Genomic DNA, 21,606 nt, shown 5'->3' with positions numbered 1-21,606 from the left:
AATTTACCACTGACATGAAGTACAATATGTCACGAAAAAACAATCTCAGAATCGCCAGGATCCGTTGAAGCGTTCCAGAGTTATAACCTGTCAAAGTGACACTGGTCAGAATTGCAAAAAATGGCCCGGTCATTAGGGTATTTTAGTGGCCAGTGGTGAAGGGGTTAATGGGGATGAGATTTGGTGATTGACTCGTGTATTGCAGAATATTCCACTTCTTTGTCTTAAAAAAAACCCTTGGTTGCCTTCCAAGTTTTGGGTCATTCTCCATCTGTACTGTGAAGCGCTGTCAATTCAACCTTGCTGCATTTAGTTGACTCTGAGCAGATTGTACAGTACCTTGAATCGGCTGTTCACATCTTTAATAAACACTAGTAACCTAGTGCCATTAGAAGCCATGCATGTGTTGCGGGTGGGTCCGGCGCTGCTGCGGCTGCTGCTGCTCGGTGGCTCGAGCGGTGGGCCGGATCCGGGGACTCGAGCGGCGCTCCTCGCCCGTGAGTGAAAGGGGTGGTTGGTGTGGGGGATTTAGTCCATGACGCGCACCCACGGGTTGTGGTGAAGATGGGCACCACCGCTGCTGGTGACGGGGATCCCGGGAGCGATGGTGGTGAGCAGCTGGGATGTTGTTTACCCCCTCCGTGGGTAGGGGTCAGTGGTCCCGGGGCCCGGTGATGAGATGGGGCTGCAAGGCCGGTGAGGTGCAGGGTTGCGGGGACAGCGCGTCGCGGTGCCGGATGGCACAGCTGTACTCATTCAGCAAATGAGGCACAAAGTCTCCGGTAAACCAAACAGCTGGATGGACGGGTCCCGCAGCTGGCTGCTGTGTCTCTCCCTGGACAGGTGATGGTGGCTGTCTCTCCCTGCACCTTAGTGTTCTCTGTTGACTACTGTGGCTTCCCAGCGATAGTCCGCTCCCCGGTGTATGGGTGCCGAAGGAGCCCGTTGTGCCCGCAGGCGCTGGCCCTTGGGTCTCTAGCCGTTGGCTGTGGCTGTATACCCTCACGATGCGGACAGTTGCCTTCAATCGGGACTTTTGCTGTTAGGAAACCACTAGGGTTCCAGTCACATTCGGATTTGACTGTTGTCGGCGGCTCCAAGCCTGGTCGGGGTCCGATGGCCCTGCCTGGGTGTGCTGGCTTCACTTCGCTCCCCGGTCGGTACCGGCGGGCCAATGCCCGACCCCGGTCCTACGGTTCTGCGTTGCTCCACCACTCCTGCAGATGGCCACCACCATCTGCCAACCTTGCTGTCAGTGCCTGGGCCACAACCCATACACCCAAGTGTTTACTCCTCTCACTTCCACCTCCTGGACTAAACTGTCACTTTTCCCGCCTCCAGGCCTGTGAACTGCTCGGTGGGTGGGGCCAACTGCCTTGGCCCCGCCCCCAACTGGTGTGGACATCAGACCCTGGAGGGAGGCAACAAGGGTTTTGTGTTTGACTAATGTTGCTGTCCTAGGGGTGGGGGTGTTTGTGTGTTACCTGTGACGACCTGGTTAGTCCAGGGCGCCACATTCCCCCTTGGTAAAACGCAGACCGTCCGCGGGATGCCCGTCCATCACCGGTTTTCTTTTGTTTTCATACTGTAGAAAAAGGGAATATAAATAACATTTAACAATCTACATTTCAACATATGGATATTTGTCAGGTCACTTTTAACGTTGCACATAAAAACAGTTTAAACATAGATGGACGGACGGACGGATGTCTTACGCTCTCCCACCCAAGCAACCTAGCCCTGATGCTGCCCCTAAGAAGTGGGCAGCACCCCTTGACCCCCGTCCAGGTTCAGGCTGCCCGAGCGGGAACGGGTACGGTAACTCGCACCCGGCTGTCACTTCAGGGGACCCCACGTCCTTGGGGGACCCCTGACCCCCTGGAGGATAGCCACCTGTCCTGATGGTGGCCGGGCCCCAGCCTGCTCCGCTGTGGGCCCTTCCTCCAATCTGCCTCTCCGGAGGCGGCACCGGCGGAAAATCAACCCTCAATTTATTTACAAGCCCACAAGTTCGTGGGTGGCCTGCCAGTACCCGCTAGTAAGGTCAAGGGTAGAGAAGAAGTTAGCAGTTCTCAGTGCAGCTTGCGACTCTTCAATACGGGGGAGAGGATAGGCATCTTTATGCGTGATCTGGTTGATCTTCCGGTAATCCACACACATTCTCATGGTGCCATCCTTCTTCTTTACCAGCACCAGTGGGGCTGCCCAGGGACTACAACTATCCCGAATGACCCCTGCCTCCTTCATGTTCCTCAACATGTCTTTGGCGCATTGGTAGTGTGCTGGCGGAATGGGCCTATACCACTCTTTGATGGGTGGGTGTAGGCCTGTAGGGATATGGTGTTGAATACCCTTAATCCTCCCGAAATCTAATTGGTGCTTGTTGAAAACCTGTTCATACTCTTGCACTACCCTGTATACCCCCTCTTTGTGATGCGTGGGTGTGGTTTCAGTACCTACGTGTAGTTCCTGGTACCACTCCTCTAACTGTTCAGGGGGTGTATGGTTACTGGCAGGGGATGCTGAGGTAGGAGGGACGGCTTCGTGAATGGTGTGAGGGTCTAGAGTGAGCAACTTGGCGAGGGTAGCGTAACGGGGGAGCCTAACTTCCTCCTCTCCACAATTCAGCACTCTTACAGACACTCTCCCCTTTTTAACGTCAACCACCCCTCTGGCCGCCATCACCGTGGGCCAGTGTTCAGAAGGCGTGGGTTCCACCATCGCCGGGTAGTCGTGCCCCTGGGGGCCTACTGCTGCCCTGCACCAGATCATCATCTCACTTCGGGGTGGCACTACTAAGGGGGCCACATCCATCACCCTCACTCCACCAATCTCTCCACCAGTCGAGCTCACTTGCTGCCGATACAGAAGGGCCCGGATCTCACGCTGCACAGCCCTCTGTCGGCCTCCTCCTGCTGTGGTGGCCAACTGCTGCAACAGATTCAGCACCTCGCTCCACTCCATTACATTGGTCCCCAAGATTACTTTCGGGGTATGATCACTGGGTTCGTTCATTACCACAATCATCCCTTGATTCTTTAACTCTGCCCGCCCCACAGTCAGGGTCACTTGCTTGTATCCCACCTGGGTCAGCGGGAGTCCATTGGCTGCGATAAGGGTCAGGCTATCATCAGAGGGGGCAAGTTCGTCAGTGCCCCAATACTGCTGGTACAGTGTATATGGAAGAGTGGTTAACTGTGATCCTGTGTCCAAGAGGGCCATGAGCGGGACGCCATCCACTGCCAGGGGGATGATGGGGCGAGCTCCGACGTACCGGTCTCGCCAATCGGGGGGGCCATTGGTGTCTACTCCTGAGGATTGGCCCTTGGCCCCAGGGGTTGCTCGTTTAACGGGCACCTCCAAGAGTAGTGGCCAGGCTTGCTGCACCTGTAACAAATAGGAGGCCCATACCATGAGTCATTGACCCTTCTCCGCTGCATCCAGGGGACGTCCTCCGGGCTGTCGGCGAGCTGGATCCCTCTTGGGGGCTTGACTCTCGTCGGAAGCTGGAGTGCGGCGAAGATCTTGGCTAAGTCTCCATCCATGCGGCGGACTTGGGCCGCTGATTCCTCCATGATTCCCGATGGGCGCTGAAGGGGCCGGTAGATCCGGGGGTGGAGGTGCCACCGTGATAGGAGCAGTCTCGGCCAACCATGAAGCCGCCTCAGGAGCGTCTGGCATTGGGGCCTGCAGGGCCTTGATGGCCCGTTCTTTCAGCACTGCGAAGTCCAGATTGGGGTGTTCTAAGGCCCACAGCCGCAGCTGCTTGCGGTCTTCCATGGACCCCAGCCCTTGCAGGAATTGTTCCATCAACATCTTATTACTGTCTGCATCATTAATAGTGTCCACCCGCTTCAGTGTACGGAGGGCTGTTTGCAGGCACAGGGCGTAGTCTCTTACATTGTCCAAAGATTAACTGTCTACCGCCTGACCCAAGATTAACTGTCTACCGCCCCTGCAAACCTGCAAGAAGCGATACTTAATTTGAACTCTAACGACCTCCCCTCCGATGCTCTCCCCCAGACCATGAATATCCCCCCTCACCCCCATATGAGAGGCAAAAAAGGAGAAATTCACACAAGCCCCTCCCCTATTTGTTAGACCGGGGTCCCTCACTAATACAAATGGGCACATTTCAACCTCCCCAATATCTGAAATCAGAGCCGTGCAGACTTTTCAGCCCCATCCACCAGATGATGTAGAACCTGGATCCTTTCCCCTCCTCTGCGTCTGGGGACCCATGGACTCCCAAGATAGCCAATCTGATAACAGAGAGAGGTAGAAAAGGGCTTTTGTTCACCGCGCCAATGATCACTGATGAAATTGTAGGATTAATGTAACTTTATTTTGCACAGGTCTACGCGTTTCTGGAGGCTCAGCTCCCTTCCTCAGGACCGACAGGCACAAGAAACATCAAAGTGATTGATCAAATCCTACAATTTCATCAGTGATCATTGGCGCGGTGAACAAAAGCCCTTTTCTACCTCTCTCTGTTATCAGCCGCCTGGGGTACTGCTGCCGTGATCTGGATTTTACGTGCCTTTACAGGAGTTGTGACTTTCACAACTCCATTTGGTGAGTAGGATTGCCTATTGTGTTTACCCCGTATATATTTGGGTAAGACCCTATTGCACTTTTCTTTCCACAGCTTTTTTATAAGATAGCCAATCTGAAATGGAGAGGTCAGGCAGTTCCAGAAATTTGCACAGTCCCGGTAACTCCGCAGGATGTCTCAGCGCAAATGTGGATGACACCTTCCGGACGATGAGGTGGAACGGGTGCCCCCAGCGATACAAGGTATTCACCTCTTTGATTTTCGCCAAAAGTGGATGAAGCTGGTGCCTCATATAGAGGGTGCGACTGGAAACGTCTGGAAAAAGTTTTATAAAAGCACTATCCATCTTCACCGGCCCTAACTCCAGGCCCTCCTCAGGATCTGTTCCTTGTCTGTAAAATAATGCAAACAGCAAAGAACGTCTCTTGCAACAGATGAATTGACCCCTTGATTAGCCCTGGCAACTCTGTGTACTCTGTCACATAGGTATGTGGCATCCAATGGTCTGGCGGTAACATTGTTGAATATTTCTTGCACTTTAGAATGGAGTGACTCTGTGGGCCAGTCTTCTGGGATACCCTTTAACCTTATATTGTTGCGACAACCTCTATTCTCTTGATCGTCCAGCAAAAGTGCCATATCCTTAAACATGGGTGTTATAATCCTCACAATCTTTTTCCAGCCGTGAAACTCTGCATTCCAAGGACTCCTGGGACTGTTCAGTGGCCGCGACTCTATTATCTAAGGCACCTATCTCCTCCCTCACAGAGGAAATAGCTTGCTGATGGGACTGTTCAATTATGCAGACTAGTGCATCCAGGTCACTCTTGCTTGGGAGGGCCAGTATTAGCTCCCTCAGTGCCTGCAGGTCTGATGCATTATATGAATGGCACACATGCATGGTGGAGAGGGCTGAGCTGCCCAGGAGGGGCCCCTCCACAGGGAGGAAGATGGCTGGGATGTCCCTGTCTGGGGATCCCTCTGGTGAGGGCAGGGGGCCACGCTCCTTCTCAGGGCTCCTAGGTATCAGGGACTGTGACTCAGATGGTGTCCCCCCGTTCAGGGTCCCCCCCTGCTCCTCCGGGTCTCCTCACCTTCCTCCTCGTGGTGCTGCGCGCCCTCCATGGCTACCTTGTGATCACCGCTGTGGAGCTTCTCAGTAACGCTGCCTCTCCTCGCCGGCAGAATCCCCTTCTCTGCTTCAGCCCGAGGCCCAACTTCCTCCCGTGTTCTCGCACCACCAGCCGCCGGCTTCTGCAGTCTCACTGCCTCTGGGGATTCCCCTCCAGGAGGACGCAGCATGGGAGTCTGCGCCATCTTGCCGCTGCTGCCCGCTCGCTTCACATCGGGTGAGGGCCCGCTGAGGAACCGCTCCATCCTCCCTCCCGTTCTCGGGGTTGCAGCTCCAGCCACCGCGGTGAGTACCCCCTGGGGCTTCTTTTTGGGTGGCATTTATTGGCGGAGAGGCCGAGATAGTAGTGATATTAGGCGGTGGGTGTGGGAGCTCAGCAGGGATGCCTCCTCACACCACCATGTCCAAACCACGCCCCCCCCTTCCCTTCTTACCTGATTTTCTTCTTCCTTCTATTCCTTTCTTGTTCTTTCCTGGGCATTCATTCAACACTACATACTTTGCCCTATCTATAGGCTTCACAGATTACAGTTTCTGTGACCCTATTCATATATCCTCTTCTCTTCTCTTGATCTTTAGTGCCTTTAAATGTAAAAAAAAGTTTGAATTATATGTATTTTTACTGTACTAAGACAGTTTGTAACTTTCTACACATTTTAAGTTCACATGCTTTCTCAGTAATATCTGTTTTGAATTGCTTCTCCGATAGGTGCATATGGATCTTTAGGTTCGAGCAAGTTGTATCTTATATATGTATGATTCCTTGTTAAATAAAGAATTAAAAAAAAAAAAAAAAAAGTGCACATTTGCCTTCTATGTTGCACTGGTGATTGCTGGCTGTAGGATGGGGTAACTGAGAGTCTGTCACTAAGCTTATTCGTAAGGTCGAATAGCAGCATTTATAACTCTTTCATCTGTCTTTTTAACTCCTTAAATCCTAGCTAATTTGGGTCTAGAAACCACATCAAAATTTAATGTTCAGAAAAACAAGCCAAACCTAGGAAAAATGCAAAACAGCAACATTTTAATGAAACCCAAAATCATAAAATATATTTTTTTTTCCCCCAAATGCATGCATTTAAATAAAAAAAATCTTCCCCAGAAGTTGAAAATCTCTTTACTTGAATCTTGCATTAGATTTTAAAAATTAAACTTATGAGCTTTAGAAGGAAACTATCATGTTACCATACAATATTGACTTGCAGACTTCAGATTAATCTGCAGGTTAATAGCATCAGTGCAGAGTCGGATGTTAGTCATTGCCGGGGCGTGGTTATAGCCACCACTCACTGTGTATTAAAGCTGTGATTACAGCCACACAGGGGTGGGATTCAGCCGGCTCTGTCCGGTTCGGGAGAACCGGTTGTTAAAATAGCAGCCGGTTCCCAGAACCTGCAAGAAACAGCTCAAGCGATCCGGTTCCCTGTATTCATCTGTGTTAGTGTCTTTAAGACACTAGCACAAATGAATCCCCGTACCTCTGCACTGCACTTCCGGGTTCAGTGGAGCCTGTTTGCTCCCTGACCCAGCGTGCAGCGACGTGCTGACGCTGCAGAGGTCACGGCAGTGTGAGGAGGTAGCTCCTCCTACTGCCGCCTGTCAGCGTCAGTGTGACTGCAGAGTGCGCGGAGGAGGACAGAGGAGCAGCCGCCGGTGCTTGGAGCAGGTAAGCGTTCAGTGAGCAGAAGATGCAGGGAGAGGAGCCGCATAACATGGCAACTATATGGGGAGAGGGGCCACATAAGATGGAAGCTATATGGGGAAAGGGGAACGAAGAAAAAAAATTATTCAGCTCACCCGTATATGTATCCGCTCAGTTCAGGTGGGATGCAGGATGTCCACCGGACAGGCAGGTCCGTAGAGGCAATAGCAAGGAGAAAGGATGGGACTCAGCACCAATTCCAGGATAGCAAAAATATAAATCCAACGAAAAAAATATAAAAGTGTAGAAACTTTATTCAATGATTAAAAATCCAAGAAAAACATCATCGGTTCCATGAAAACATCATGGCTTGACGCGTTTCGGACAGTTGGAATATAGATAAGTCCTTAATCATAAGCATGATGCTTATGATTAAGGACTTATCTATATTCCAGCTGTCCGAAACGCGTCAAGCCATGATGTTTTCATGGAACCGATGATGTTTTTCTTGGATTTTTAATCATTGAATAAAGTTTCTACACTTTTATATTTTTTTCGTTGGATTTATATTTTTGCTATCCTGGAATTGGTGCTGAGTCCCATCCTTTCTCCTTGCTATATGGGGAAAGGGGCTGCATAAGAGGGCAGCTATATGGGGAGACGAGCCGCATAAAGATGGCAGCTATATGGGGAAAGGGGCTGCATAAGAGGGCAGCTATATGGGGAGAGGGGCTGCAAAAGATGGCAGCTATATGGGGAGAGGAGCCGCATAAAGATGGCAGCTATATGGGGAAAGGGGCTGCATAAGAGGGCAGCTATATGGGGAGAGGGGCTGCAAAAGATGGCAGCTATATGGGGAGAGGAGCCGCATAACGATGGCAGCTATATGGGGAAAGGAGCTGCATAAGAGGACAGCTATATGGGGAGAGGAGGCCGCAAAAGATGGCAGCTACATGGGGAGAGGAGCCGCATAAAGATGGGAGCTATATGGGGAGAGGAGGCCACAAAAGATGGCAGCTATATGGGGAGAGGAGGCCGCAAAAGATGGGAGCTATATGGGGAGAGGAGGCTGCATAGATGGGAGCTATATGGGGACAGGAGGCTGCATAGATAGGAGCTATATGGGGAGAGGAGGCTGCATAAATGGGAACTATATGGGGACAGGAGGCTGCATATATGGGGACAGGAGGCTGCATAGATGGGAGCTATATGGGGACAGGAGGCTGCATAGATGGGAGCTATATGGGGACAGGAGGCTGCATAGATGGGAGCTATATGGGGACAGGAGGCTGCATAGATGGGAGCTATATGGGGAGAGGAAGCTGCATAGATGGGAGCTATATGGGGAGAGGAGGCTGCATAGATGGGAGATATATAGGGAAAGGAGGCTGCATAGATGGGAGCTATATGGGGAGAGGAGGCCACATAAGATGGGAGCTACTGTATATGAGAAAAGGAGCACATGGGATAAGATTTGCTGGGAAAATAAGCCATGATGGGATGGGATTTGTAGGGGGAAAGGAGCCACATGGGATGGGATCTGTAGGGGGGAAAGAGGCCATAATGGGATGGGATCTGCAGTGGAAACATGCCATAATGGGTAGGGAGCTGTAGGGGGAAAAGAGGCCATAATGGGATGGGATCTGCAGGGGAAAGGGGCCACATGGGATGTGATCTGTAGGGGTAAGGTCGTCCGTTCCAATGTTAGCAGGGCTCCTTCAGTAATAATTTTTAAAAATTGTAGAAAAAACGTTTAATACAATATGCCTGACAGTGACTGGAACAACTGGTGCTGGACAGGAGAGTGACGGTAGAGGAGGGGAAGAAGAGGAAAAAGCTTTTACTTTAAATTACTTGTATTTTTTGGTTGAGGAAAGTGCGTGAAAATGGGTGTGGCTAACAAAATGGGTGTGGTTACAGAATGGGTGTGGTTTTCAAATGGGTGGGGTTTACAGAGAACATGTTGTTAAAAATTTGAATCCCACCCCTGCAGCCACATCTCTATGACTGAAAGTTTGAGGCTGCTGGAAGAAAAAACGTTAATTTTCTCCCATTAGCCGGGCTTTCAGTGAGATGGCTGCACTGCTTTACAATGCTATTAAATTATAGATTTTGCAGAGGAACACTGTGCATGATCGAAAGTGCAGAAGACAGCTGTTCTTCCACTGTTCTATGTATGTGAGCTGAATTCTGCTTTTCCGCTCATATGCAGTGCACCTTTCAGAAGCTTCAGAGGTTTAATGATGTGAGTGAACAAAGTTGTGGTCATACCCGAGATTTGTAGAGTGCTAGCAAAGACACTGACCCTTGTAAATCCTATTTGCGTGCCCACAGGGGTGTGATAACATGCTAAGTGTGACAACTAGTCTGGGAAAATTAACACCCCGTTGACTAGTCAAAGGCTTCATTTGAATATCCTAAATGGACTTTAGATATACTTTTTCTAAAAGTCTGTTTATGTGTCCAATGTAATAAAGGGACTGTTAGGCAGGGAATTTAGATAGGTAGACCCAGCTGCTAGAGGCTCCGAGGGCACAGGGGATCTGTCAGGTTCCCTTCAAAGCTTTGTAACCATTTTGAAGAATTCCATTTTGAGGCTATGTAAGTTCTAGAAGCTAAAAGTAGATCCATCTTTAGGGGGCACTCTAAGAAATATTGTAACTCTTGTAAAAAGCCTTCATTTGAGTACTTGATAGTTTTGGGATCCTTTACGAGGGCTACAGCGTTCATTTCCGAATCTGTGGTTGAGGAGCTACTTTTGGCTCCTTGATTCCTTATATGTTGATATTGGTCTAGACCAGCAGTCCAACTTTTCTTGCCTTGAGAGTCACATTCAACTCTGAGAGATGGACACGATCAACATACAGCACACCCAGTGGTTACACTCTGAGCATCCACCATTGCTGGTATGATGACAGCCAAAGCTTATCCACAGAAAGCACAATGAGGTCTTGTACCCCCTGCCCATGTGGGCAGAATAATTACATCCAAGTGTTCCCATTTTACCCTCATTTGGCATTTTTGTATTAAACACGCTCTCCACATCACTGAATCCAACTTCAGCTCCTGTCTAAAAGAATCATCCTATCTCCAGCTTAATGTATTTATTTCTTGCCCCTGTCCCCTCCGCAGGAATATGCACATCCACATCTTCTCTTCTATGTGGTGCTAATCATAAAAGTCATCATCTGGAGATCTTCTCTTTATAGTTGGTTGCTAGACTAGGTGCTAATGCACCAAGCTGGCAGACAGCCGCGAGTCATACATCTTGGACTTGTGAGCCACATGTGGCTCTGGAAACACAGGTTGGGGGCCCCTGGTCAACATCAATGACAACAAAGAAGTCATAGTTTTTCTAATACTGAGATCTAGGCTTTTAGGAGTTGCCACCCAGCAAAAAAATATAACATTTCCTCATAAATGTAAAATTTACACCAATTAAAATAAATTGTAGGTCTTTATCATAATGTAAAATTTGCAACAACTCCTATTTTCATTTCATGCCTGCAAAAAATACAGGGTTCCTATTAATGGGAACCTGTCAGGTCCAATATGCACCCAGAACCACGAGCAGTTCTGGGTGTGTACTGCCCCGGGGCTCGGCCGGCTGCCGAGCCGCTCGGATCTGTGCTCGTCGGTGGGTGGCTCAAGTCGCTCTGAAAGGGGGTTGGCGCTACACGTAGGGACTTCAGTGGGGAGGTCCACGGCCGGAGCCGCGGTTGTTTGTAGGGGATTTGAGTTTGTGACGCCACCCACGGGTTGTGGTGAATGGATGGACACCACCGCTGCCGTTGACTAGGCTCCTGGGGACGGTGTTGCGCAGCTTGGTGTTGACCCCTCCGTGGGTAGGGGGAATGATGGTCCCGGGGGCCCGAGGGAGGTGCTGAGGCGGAGGGATGGAAGGTACTGGCGTGTCGGTGCGGTGTGCGGCCCGAAGACACTGTTGTACTCACTATTACAAACACGCGGGAGTCTCTGGTAAACCAAACAAGATGGTGAATGGTGCAAGCAGCCGGCTGCGCTTTTCCCCTTTTCAGGTTGGTGGTTTCCGCCTTTCTCCTGCACCTCACTTATGTAGAAATGACGACTCCTATGCCTGAGCAACGGTAGTCCGCTCCCCAGCCTGGTGTGTGCCGGGAGAGCCCTTTTTGCCCGCAGACGCTGGCCCGTCAAGTCTCTATGCCTGGGCGGTGGCTTTACCCTAATGGTTGGGCTGTTGTTTTCAGTCGGGTCTTAGGTGGGAAAGGGCCTAAAGTCCAGTCCTCAATCAGTTGATTTGACTCAGGCCAGTTGTTTCTGGGCCTTGTACTGGGTCTGAGTACCCCTCCTGGTGCTCCGGCTTCCAATCGGTTCCCCGGTTCGGTACCGGCGGGCCACTGCCCGTCCCTGGTCCCTACGGTTCCACCGGCTGTAATCCCAGCTCCTGCAGGTGGCCACCACCGTCTGCCTCCTTGCCAGAGGTGACTGGGCTCCAACCCAGACACCTGGTGTAGACTATGACAGACATGGACGCAGGTCTGCCCTTGAACTCCACTCCATTTCACTGTCAAAGCTAATCTACTCCTTCAACTCTGCTCCCCACGGGGAACTGCACTGTTTTTCCCTCCTCAGGGCCTGGGAACTCCTCGGTGGGCAGAGCCAACTGTCTGGCTCCGCCCTCTCCGGAGGGAGGTGACAAAGGTTTTGTAGTTTGGCTGATGTCACCTTGTTAAGGGGGAGGTGTTTGTGTAAGGGCCTACCTGTGACAACCTGGCTAGTCCAGGGCGTCACATTCCCCCTTGGTTTAATGCAGACCGTCCGCGGGCTGCCCGTCCACCATCGGTTTATTTTGTTGCTTTATAACTGGAAAAGAGTAAAACAGGTTACAAGTATAATAAACTTTGTACAATTCAAGCATATTTTGGACTCTTTCCTTATGGGAGGCATATTCTTAAACGTTACAAGAATCAAACATTTTTATTAATATGGGAACGGGGCCGGGTCCTTCAGTCACCCACCCAAACAAACCTAGCTTTGATGCTGCCCCTAAGAAATGGGCAGCACTCCTTTTCCCCAGTCCAGGAACGGGCCCAGGTTTGCTTTATGGGATGGGTACAAGGCTCCACACCTGTTTGACTCTCAGGGGCCCCACGTCCAGGGGACCCCTGACCCGGAGGATCGTCACCGGTTGCAGTGGTGACAGGGCCTCGGCCATCACTTTCCCGCAGGCCCATCCTCCAGTCTGCCTCTCTGGAGGTCATGAAGCGTAACAGGCCAGTCAAGGGATTATTTAAAACGGGATAAACTCCGCTGCCGACGTAGCCTCCTCCAGCCACTTTCCCTCAGTCCACCACAGGACAGCACGGATCCCCAATGCCACATTCACTCACGGTGGCACTGTCCAAAAAGACCCCGTCGTTCACTGCCTGCGGTGCAGGTACGGTGCGCTGGGCTTTGAACTGGAACTGTCCTCACTCCTTCAATTCCCTGCCGTCCTCCACCAGGGGCTCCGACCCCTGATGGCGCCCTCCGCGGCTCCGACCGCGGCGACGTTCAACAAGTCAGGCCAGGTCCTCCTCCTTCCACCCATGTGCTGGATGGCGTCTCCCGGAACATGGGGACGTTCAACAAAGGCAGGAGGTTTACTGCAGGAGCTGGTCTTTTAAAACTTGCAACTTTAAAACTTTAAAATGTTGAAACTTCAGGGGTTAACGTGCAGTACTTCTCACCATTGCAGGGGACCGTACTGCGCCATCGTCGGACGGGTTATCGGCTTCCCCCTCCAGGTGCAGTAGGTTCCGGGGCTGTAGGCCGCTACCGGGAACCGCGGCGGGGGCAGAGTAGCCAGTACCTCTTCCTCCATGAGTTGTGCTACCCCGGGCTCGCTCGTCACGGTACTGGCGGGCTCCAGCTCCCAGCTGATGAGGGACAACATGGGGGTCTGCGTGGCTGCGGCGGTCCTCTGCTCATGGGCCCACACCACGGCAACCATCCTCCGTACCTCCGCTTTCCAGTCAAGCACCTGCTGCAAACTTTGCACCCTCACCTTCACACAGAATCGACCCAGCTCCCGCTCCAACCAGGCAGCGGTTCCGGCAGGGAGCTCACCCGGGCCGCAGTCCTCATCCACAAAGGCTACTCCACCTCTGCTCCTTCTGGGTCCCGCTGCTCCAGCCGCGGGCGCCTCTCCGCCCCCGTCCGGGAACGCCGACATTTTTCCATGCGTCCCCCCCCCCCCGTGGTCTTTTCGGAGCACTCTGCTTTTTTCTGCACCGCTCTGTTCTCAGGGGGCGGGACTTCACTTTCGCACCCTTTTGCTTGGAGAAGAAGGCTTGGGTGGGAAACTTCGCGCCAGAGGACAGTGACAAGATGGCGGATTCTGAAATTTTTCAGCGGGACGCCCCTGACAAGAACTAGAAGGCGCACTTCCACAGGTAAGTGGATGGGTTTAATCCTGTTCGTGACGGCAGAAGAGTCGATGTGTACTGCCCTGGGGCTCGGCCGGCTGCCGAGCCGCTCGGATCCGTGCTCGTCGGTGAGTGGCTCGAGCTCCTCATGGACCCGGGGGTCACGTCGCTCTGAAAGGGGGTTGGCGCTACACGTAGGGACTTCGGTGGGGAGGTCCACGGCCGGAGCCGCGGTTGCTTGTAGGGGATTTGAGTTTGTGACGCCACCCACGGGTTGTGGTGAATGGATGGACACCACCGCTGCCATTGACTTGGCTGCCAGGGACGGTGTTGCGCAGCTTGGTGTTGACCCCTCCGTGGGTAGGGGGAATGATGGTCCCGGGGGCCCGACGGAGGTGCTGAGGCGGGGGATGGATGGTACTGGCGTGTCGGTGCGACACCTGGTGTAGACTATGACAGACCTGGACGCAGGTCTGCCCTTGAACTCCACTCCCCTTCACTGTCAAAGCAAATTTTCTCCTTCAACGCTGCTCCCCACGGGGAACTGCACTGTTTTTCCCTCCTCTGGGCCTGTGAACATCAAACCCGGGGTGAGGTGACAAGGGTTTTGTAGTTTGGCTGATATCACCTTGTTAAGGGGGGAGGTGTTTGTGTAAGGGCCTACCTGTGACAACCTGGCTAGTCCAGGGCGTCATAGGTGCATATTGCTAATCCCTGTCTAACCGTCCCCATATCTAGTAGCATAGCTAAAGGGATCTTTAGTTAAAGTATTTCGAAAGATCTTTTATTGTATGCTAATGAGCGCGGGGACTAGTCCCAAGAATGTTGCTTCCCTTGTACTCACCTCTCCGCTGCCATGGCCGCCCGACGCTGAGAGGAGAGTGAGATCATCCTCTGACACTGCTCATTCATTAGCACGTTAGTACGCCCACAGGAGCATACTAACATGCTAATGGGGCCGACTAGCAAGAAAGTAAGGCCCAGGGGACTAGTCCCCGTGCTCATTAGCATATGATAAAAGAGCTTTAGAAATACTTTTTCTAAAGATCTCTTTATGTATGCTACTATATACAGGGACCGTTAGGCAAGGATTAGCAATATGCACCCAGAAGTGTTCGTTGTTCTGGGTGCATATTGGACCTGACTGGTTCCCTTTAACTTTTGATACCATACAGTAAAGTTATACCTAAATAGACATCAATACAAGATGCTGATACATAATTCAATTTAGCGTTTTGATATGTTTTATTTGAAATCCATTTCAGGCACTTAAAATACAGTAGTTACTAAGGTAATCTTTGATAAGGAGAAATATACACTGGATGATAGCCAATTCAAAGCAATTATCCAGGAAAGACCTAGGGACACGTTGCAAATTAAAGATTACTTAGTTAATAGTCAGCCGTGAAGCAAGAATGGGAGAATTAGTTTTTAAAGGTCAAAAAAGCGACTGTACAAAAAGAAAGTCGATAGTTTACCATAGTAATTAGAACGCAGCACGGCTTGGATATTTTTCATTGGTTATCTATGTCTAATAAAGATCAACCTGTGGTGCTTGTGATCTTAATATGTTTATAAACAAATACGTTTATACAGCTCATTATAAGTGTTGTATCTTAAAGGAAAACTCTACTTTAAGCAGCAATCTAAAACATTTTAGATTTTAAATTTATAGAAATTGTTGCATAAGTCTGTAAATGCTTTCTTATCTTGTACCAATTGGGAATCAGATGGATTAAAGGGGTTGTCCAGGACTTTATCATTGATGGCCTTCCTCAGGATAGGTCAGTGGGGGTGTGACACCTGATACTGTTGCCGAACAACTGTTCCCGCCTGGAGCTGCTCAGTTTCAGAGCTTCACAGCGCAGTTCCGTTAACCGTATAGTAACCGTGGCCAGATTCTGCACATCCACCGCCTATTGATTCAAACAGGAGATGGATATTCAGTACCCGGTCACCGCCACTATACAGTTTATGGAGCTGTGTTGTGTAGCTTTGCAACTGAGTAGTTCCAACCGGCTGTGGTACTGGTAACAGCTGATCGGCGGGGTTGGGTGTCACACCCCCATTAATCAGACATTGATGATATTCTGGGGATAGGACATCAATGATAAAGTCCTGGACAACCCCTTTAAGGACGGTTTTTCACATCCGTGTTTCTCGGTCCGTACTCGGGCTGTGATGCAAGGCCTAGCTACAGATCTTCTTACTTAAACTTGGCTGCCTTATAAACAGAATACAAATGTGTGAATCTGTCTTGAGGAAGGAAAAAATATGCAATAGAATAAAAAATGGCAAGTGACCATTTGTCTTAAAGGGACTGTCCACTACTCAGACAACCCTTTTGAAAATTACACCTTATATTCACGTCCTGGGCCAATGACATTGTTGGTGGGTCTTCCGGGGCTCACATGGTGTTGTTATGTCCCATGAGCCTTGCTGCCAATCAGCGGCCACTAATAGACCGCTCCACTCTCACTTCCTGACATCGGAAGGTGGTGTGAGAGCAGCAGACGTTCTTTCTACTTCTGGATATCAGTCTCGTCCAGTAGAAATTGGCAGAGAAGCAGCCCATTAGCGTCCGCTGATTGGCTGTAGGGCGCAAATGAAGTAACAATGAGTGAGTTTCAAGAGTCCCAGCGACAGCACCGTAAGTGAGTAAGGGGTGTCTTTATTCTATGAGGGGAAATATTGTAATTGAGAAGGGGTTGTCCGAGTAGTGAACAACCCCTTCAATAACATTGTTACAATCTTATTTGCTCATTTGTTCCTTGTGATAGCTGTAGAAAATATTATCATCACTGATCCTGACAGTTATAAATCCTTCATTAACTTATTCTGCCTCCTTCATACCCAAACACTAAACCGCAATTCAAGCTCCTTTCAACTATAGCTCAGCAAGGTCCATCCACAATCTAGGTATAAGATTTTCCTACTCTCAACTCCTCCTCAGTAATGAAAGGGGGAACGGCCCATATACAGATTGCAGTGTATGGATCTGCTGAGCAGCAGTTGGAAGGGGCTTCTAAATGAACTTGAACTGGACATTGAAATGGCCCCTACAAAATAGTGTTTTGGAGTGGAGACAAAATAAGTTAATGAGGTATATTACAAAAAAAGTCATAACATTGCAAAGGCTGATCAATAATTATGGAAAAAAGAAAATTTAGTAACTTCTTAAATGTAATCATTGTCGTGGGTGTACTAATCCTTCTACCCATTTTTCACCCACAGACATAATTATTTTTTATATTCATGCATAAAATGAACTTTGCTACATCTTTGTATAATTGGTTCTTTTTAAAGGAGATCTATTACCACATTTCAGAATACAAAGTGAATACATTATTAACCCTTTAACACTCTATGACAGATATATTTATAATGGAGCATGGTGGAGCATGATATCAGAGCATGGGAAAGCTGGGTGCTGAGGGAAAGGTGTATAGCAGAGCATGGGAAAGAGCCTCTTTCCCATGCTTTTATCTTTGTCCCCTCATATATAGCTCTCCAAATACTATAATGGACCCCACATAGCCTTCCATATAGTATTATGGGTCCTACATAACGATTCATATATTATAATGCAGCCCCCATAGTCCTTCATATTTTATTATGCAGCTCACATACTGTTTAATGCACACCCATAGGCCTCCATATATTATAATGGAGCCCTATAGTCCTCCATGTTTTATAATGCAGCCCCATAGTCCCTCATATTATATTATGCAGCCCCCATACCATTTAATGCACCCCATAGGACTCCATGTGTTATAATGTACCCCCATAGTCCATGTATATAAGGTGTTCTTCATATTGTGTTATGCAGCCCCGATACCATTTAATGCATCCCATAGGCCTCTCTGTACTATAATGCACCCCCATAGTCCATGCATAAGGTGTCCTTCATATCGTGTTATGCAGCCCCCATACTATTTAATGCACCCCCACAGGCCTCTGACCACAGTGTACTCACTGATTAATAAAAAAATAAACAAGTCCTCATCTCTCCTCGTTCCCCCGCTGCTCCAGTCAGAGCGTCCTCTCGTCCTGTGCTCTGCCGGTCTCAGCACAGTAGTCGCGCAGTAGTGACGTCACCGTGCTCTGCTGCACTGAAATGTCGAGTGCAGGCACAGGGGGAAAATGATGAATGATGGAACAGAGCGCTCTGCTGGCACCGGGCCCTCTTGACTCACGGGCCCCATAGCAGCTACGTGGTCTGCCAGTGAACAGTGCAGCTCCTCTCTCACAGAGTGGAGCCGGCTGCTTCTCAGCAGGGCAGGCACTGGGCCCCTAACCCTGTTGGGAGCGGTCACAGTCACGATCTCTGCGACTGCTTTCGTTACACGCCTACCCTATAGCCTATCTTCATAGTAGATCGAAGATTAGAACTATATATTACAATGCTGTGCTAGTCCAGTAAGAAGTACAAGTGATTAATCAATTGTATGTTCAAGTCCCATATAGGGACTAAAAAAAACCAAGATCTCTGACATCAGTCTGGTCTAGTTACTTTGAAAATTGATGTCAGAGTGGCTGTATAATCAATTGTGAAAGTTTTCCTGCCTGATGTTAAAACAAATATTTCACCAGTCTGGTTCTAGATGTACCTGAACTCGTAATAATTACTTAACATCAGGTGGAAAAACTTTCTAAAAAGATTATAAAGTATACCAGCATCATAAGAAAAAGAGGTCTATTTAAAGGGAACCAACCACCAGGTTTTTGCCCTATAAACTAGAGGCAGCGCCATAATGGCGCTAGGATGCTGATTAACGATACCTTTAGATGTGAAATCCAAGGCTTTATTAGCAGAGAAATATTTGTCCAAACTTTCCAAAATTATGTAATTGGTGCAGTGGCTTGACGATCGGGTGGGACTTTGTGGGTCGGGTCCTTTGTTATCATTCCTCCTCCTGCTTTGCCTCCTTTCCTTTATTTAAATTTTGCACTGCTGCCATCACCGCTGTTGGCAGGATGTGCGCATTGCAATCATGAAGTTGCATTCAATAAATGGCACTGGAGTCAGCGCATGTAACTGCCACGATCTCCGGCGCTAATTTATTAAAGACTGTGAAGACTGTGGCAATGACTACTGGTGCATGCACTGATGAAAAAAATTAAATCTGTACATGCACCCCCACTGCTGCTATTTATCTCTTCATTGTCTTCAATAAAATGGCATCGGAGAACGCGGTGTGCGCATGTGCTGATTCAGGCGCCATTTGTTTTAAGACAACATCACAATAGCAAAGCGCACACTCCGCCAACTGCGATAATGGTGGTGGCAGTGTAAAATTTAATCAAAGAAAAGGAGGGAAGGTAGGAGGAGGAATGATAACAGAGGACTTGGCCCACAAAGTCCAGACCTGATGCTCAAGCCACTGCAACAATGACGTCATTTTGGAGAGTTTGGACAAAGATCACTCTACAATACCTCAGATTTCTCAACTGAAGGCATCATTTTAATCAGCATCCTAGTGCCATTATGGCACTGCCTCTAGTTGATAGGGTAAAAACCTGCTTGTTGGTTCCCTTTAATATTATATGCAGTATAAGGCCGGGGCCACAAGGGGGACTAATGCGATGCTCGCATGACACTCGGCTCACGCTGGCAGCACACCGAGAGCCGAGTGTCATGCAAGTGTCACTGCGACTGAGGTCCGATCTTGCTATCGTACCACAGCTGCGAGAGGTGGGCCGGCACTGAGGAGGCGAGGGAGGGATTTATCTTCTCTCTCCTCCATTGCCGGCTATTGCGATTCTCGCCCTGCACTCGCGGTACATGGGTGTAATGCGAGTGCAGTGCGATTTTTCTCTCACCCCATAGATTTGAATGGGTGCGAGAGAAAAAAGGATCGCATTGCACCCGCTGATGCTGTGACTATTTTCTCTGTCCAATTAAGGCTGAGAAAATAATCGTTCATGTGTGCTGGCACATAGGCTAATATTGGTTCAAGTGGAATGCGATGTTTTATCGCATTCCACTCGCTCCGATTTTCGTGCCGTGTGTCTTAGGCCTATATTGTGAAATCTGCTGAGATCCTCCATGTTGATTTTTGTTTGAAGTGGAGTTTAATAAATGAGTCATTAACTAGAATCTTTATGTTTTAGTAGCTGATATCTGATGTAGCAAAGTATTTTGTATATATACTACATAACTGTAGCCATGTATGAACTAGTTGTCCTATAGTATAATAGCATGCAAAAGGGCTACAAAGAACACAAAGACGTAGTTAGTAAACGTTGGATTTTATTAAATTAAGAAATGGGTGGACAGATTATGTAATTATGAAGAATCCAGTTTTCTTTTCTATAGATTATTGTCCAACTGTCATATGAAAATAAATTTAAATTTCATAAGCTGGCATGTCACTGCATGTGAGTTCAACATTCTCATTTCCTACATCCAGAGTTTCAATAAACCCTTTATCCTTTTTATGAAAACAGGCATTGGCCATCATGAAACATCATTGAACTCACATGATAGTGACTGCTGCCCCATGAGCTGCTTTCAGAGAACAGAATACTGTAGCTCTGTGCAAAGATGATCTGTGATTCTTCAGAACAGGGAAAGCCAGCCATGGACTCAAACAAACAAGAAGGTAACATCTTTCTAATTCACATTGAGTGGACGCCAAATCCCTAGAATATATCAATGGTTTTATGTTTTTTATAGAAATAACTGTACAATTTGTATCTTATGCTGAAATCATTATGTTATAATGTGGCTCATGTAAACTATGTAGTATACTTTCCCACTAGACTTAATGCCTTTATAAGTGTAAGTGATCTGATAACTGCAGCTTCCCTCTTATCCCATTGTTTTCGGAGTCCGATCCTTCATAAGCAGAACACAGTCTACCCATAAAAGATATTCTGAGTGATTTGCTGGGTAACAGTGGATATTTTGGGTTTGCTCTATTATTGGATCACTCCCTATAGTAAAGGCAGTAGTAATAGATATTGAGAATAAAAAGGTTCTAGATGCAGTACTATCCGATGTGGTCCAATAACTAACCCATACTGGAATGCCAGGTTATATGAAATGTAACATTACTGTGCATTCTCTTTTAGTGTTATCGCCTTATATATTACCTCTATGCTGATACACTTTGTTTATGTTGCTTATCCTTTGGCCACATCCAATTATTGCCTGTAATAATACTGACCTACCACTGTAAAGTCGTGGTCAAAGATTTTTAGACTGGCACAAATTCAGATATTTCTATGAATACTGATGCACAATTGTAAACATTTTATATAGTTTTTTAACTTTTATTGCCAAGTATATAAATTTTATGCAAAGACTCAATATTTATAGTGTTGACCCTTATTTTTGAAGACGTCTGTAATTTAGCCTGACATGGTGCATATCAACTTCTGGGACAGATCTTGACTGATCACAACCCATTATAATCAATGCTTGGAGTTTATGACAATTTTGGACTTTTTGTTTGACCACCTGCTTTTAGATGATTGACCAATGGTTCTCGATTGGATTGAGGTCTAGGGAGTTTCCAGGCAATGGACCCAAAATGTCAATGTTTTGTTCACCGAGCAACTTGGTTATTATTGCCATGTATAAAGAATAGTAACGAAACATCATCCAAGAGCAACTTCTCGCAATGATCCAAAGGCAGTTTGGAGATGAACAATACTTTCTCCATTACGATGGATGCCATGTCACAAGGCAACAGTGATTACTAAGTGACTCTGTGAACAAAATATTAAAATATTGTGTTCAAGTGGATATTGGTATTGTAAATTGCATGCAAGTCTGGGGGACTCTGTTAGAGTTTTTACTCTTACAGTAGGTCTAGAAGCATAAAGTTATAGCCCATATATCCTATTCCTTTCTAATATTTAGACAGCATAAATGTGCCGAATA

General features: G+C 48.3%; 1 protein-coding gene across 8 annotated transcripts in view; it reads left to right on the top strand.

The window, feature by feature from the left end:
• Nucleotides 1–21,606, top strand: part of ARHGEF33 (Rho guanine nucleotide exchange factor 33) — a 139,548-nt gene that overhangs the window by 19,751 nt on the left and 98,191 nt on the right. For 2 of the 8 annotated variants that reach the window (XM_075339466.1, XM_075339464.1), the window contains exon 2: nt 20,166–20,320. The exons of the other annotated variants lie outside the window; for them this stretch is intronic. In XM_075339466.1, the coding sequence (XP_075195581.1) occupies nt 20,263–20,320 (58 nt within the window). In that variant the 5' untranslated portion in view covers nt 20,166–20,262. The remainder of the gene's footprint in view (nt 1–20,165; nt 20,321–21,606) is intronic. 8 annotated transcript variants of the gene reach the window in all.

The sequence above is a fragment of the Anomaloglossus baeobatrachus genome, chromosome 3 (genome assembly GCF_048569485.1).
Source record: "Anomaloglossus baeobatrachus isolate aAnoBae1 chromosome 3, aAnoBae1.hap1, whole genome shotgun sequence".
NCBI lineage: Eukaryota > Metazoa > Chordata > Amphibia > Anura > Aromobatidae > Anomaloglossus > Anomaloglossus baeobatrachus.
This window is presented reverse-complemented; position numbering and strand designations above follow the sequence as displayed.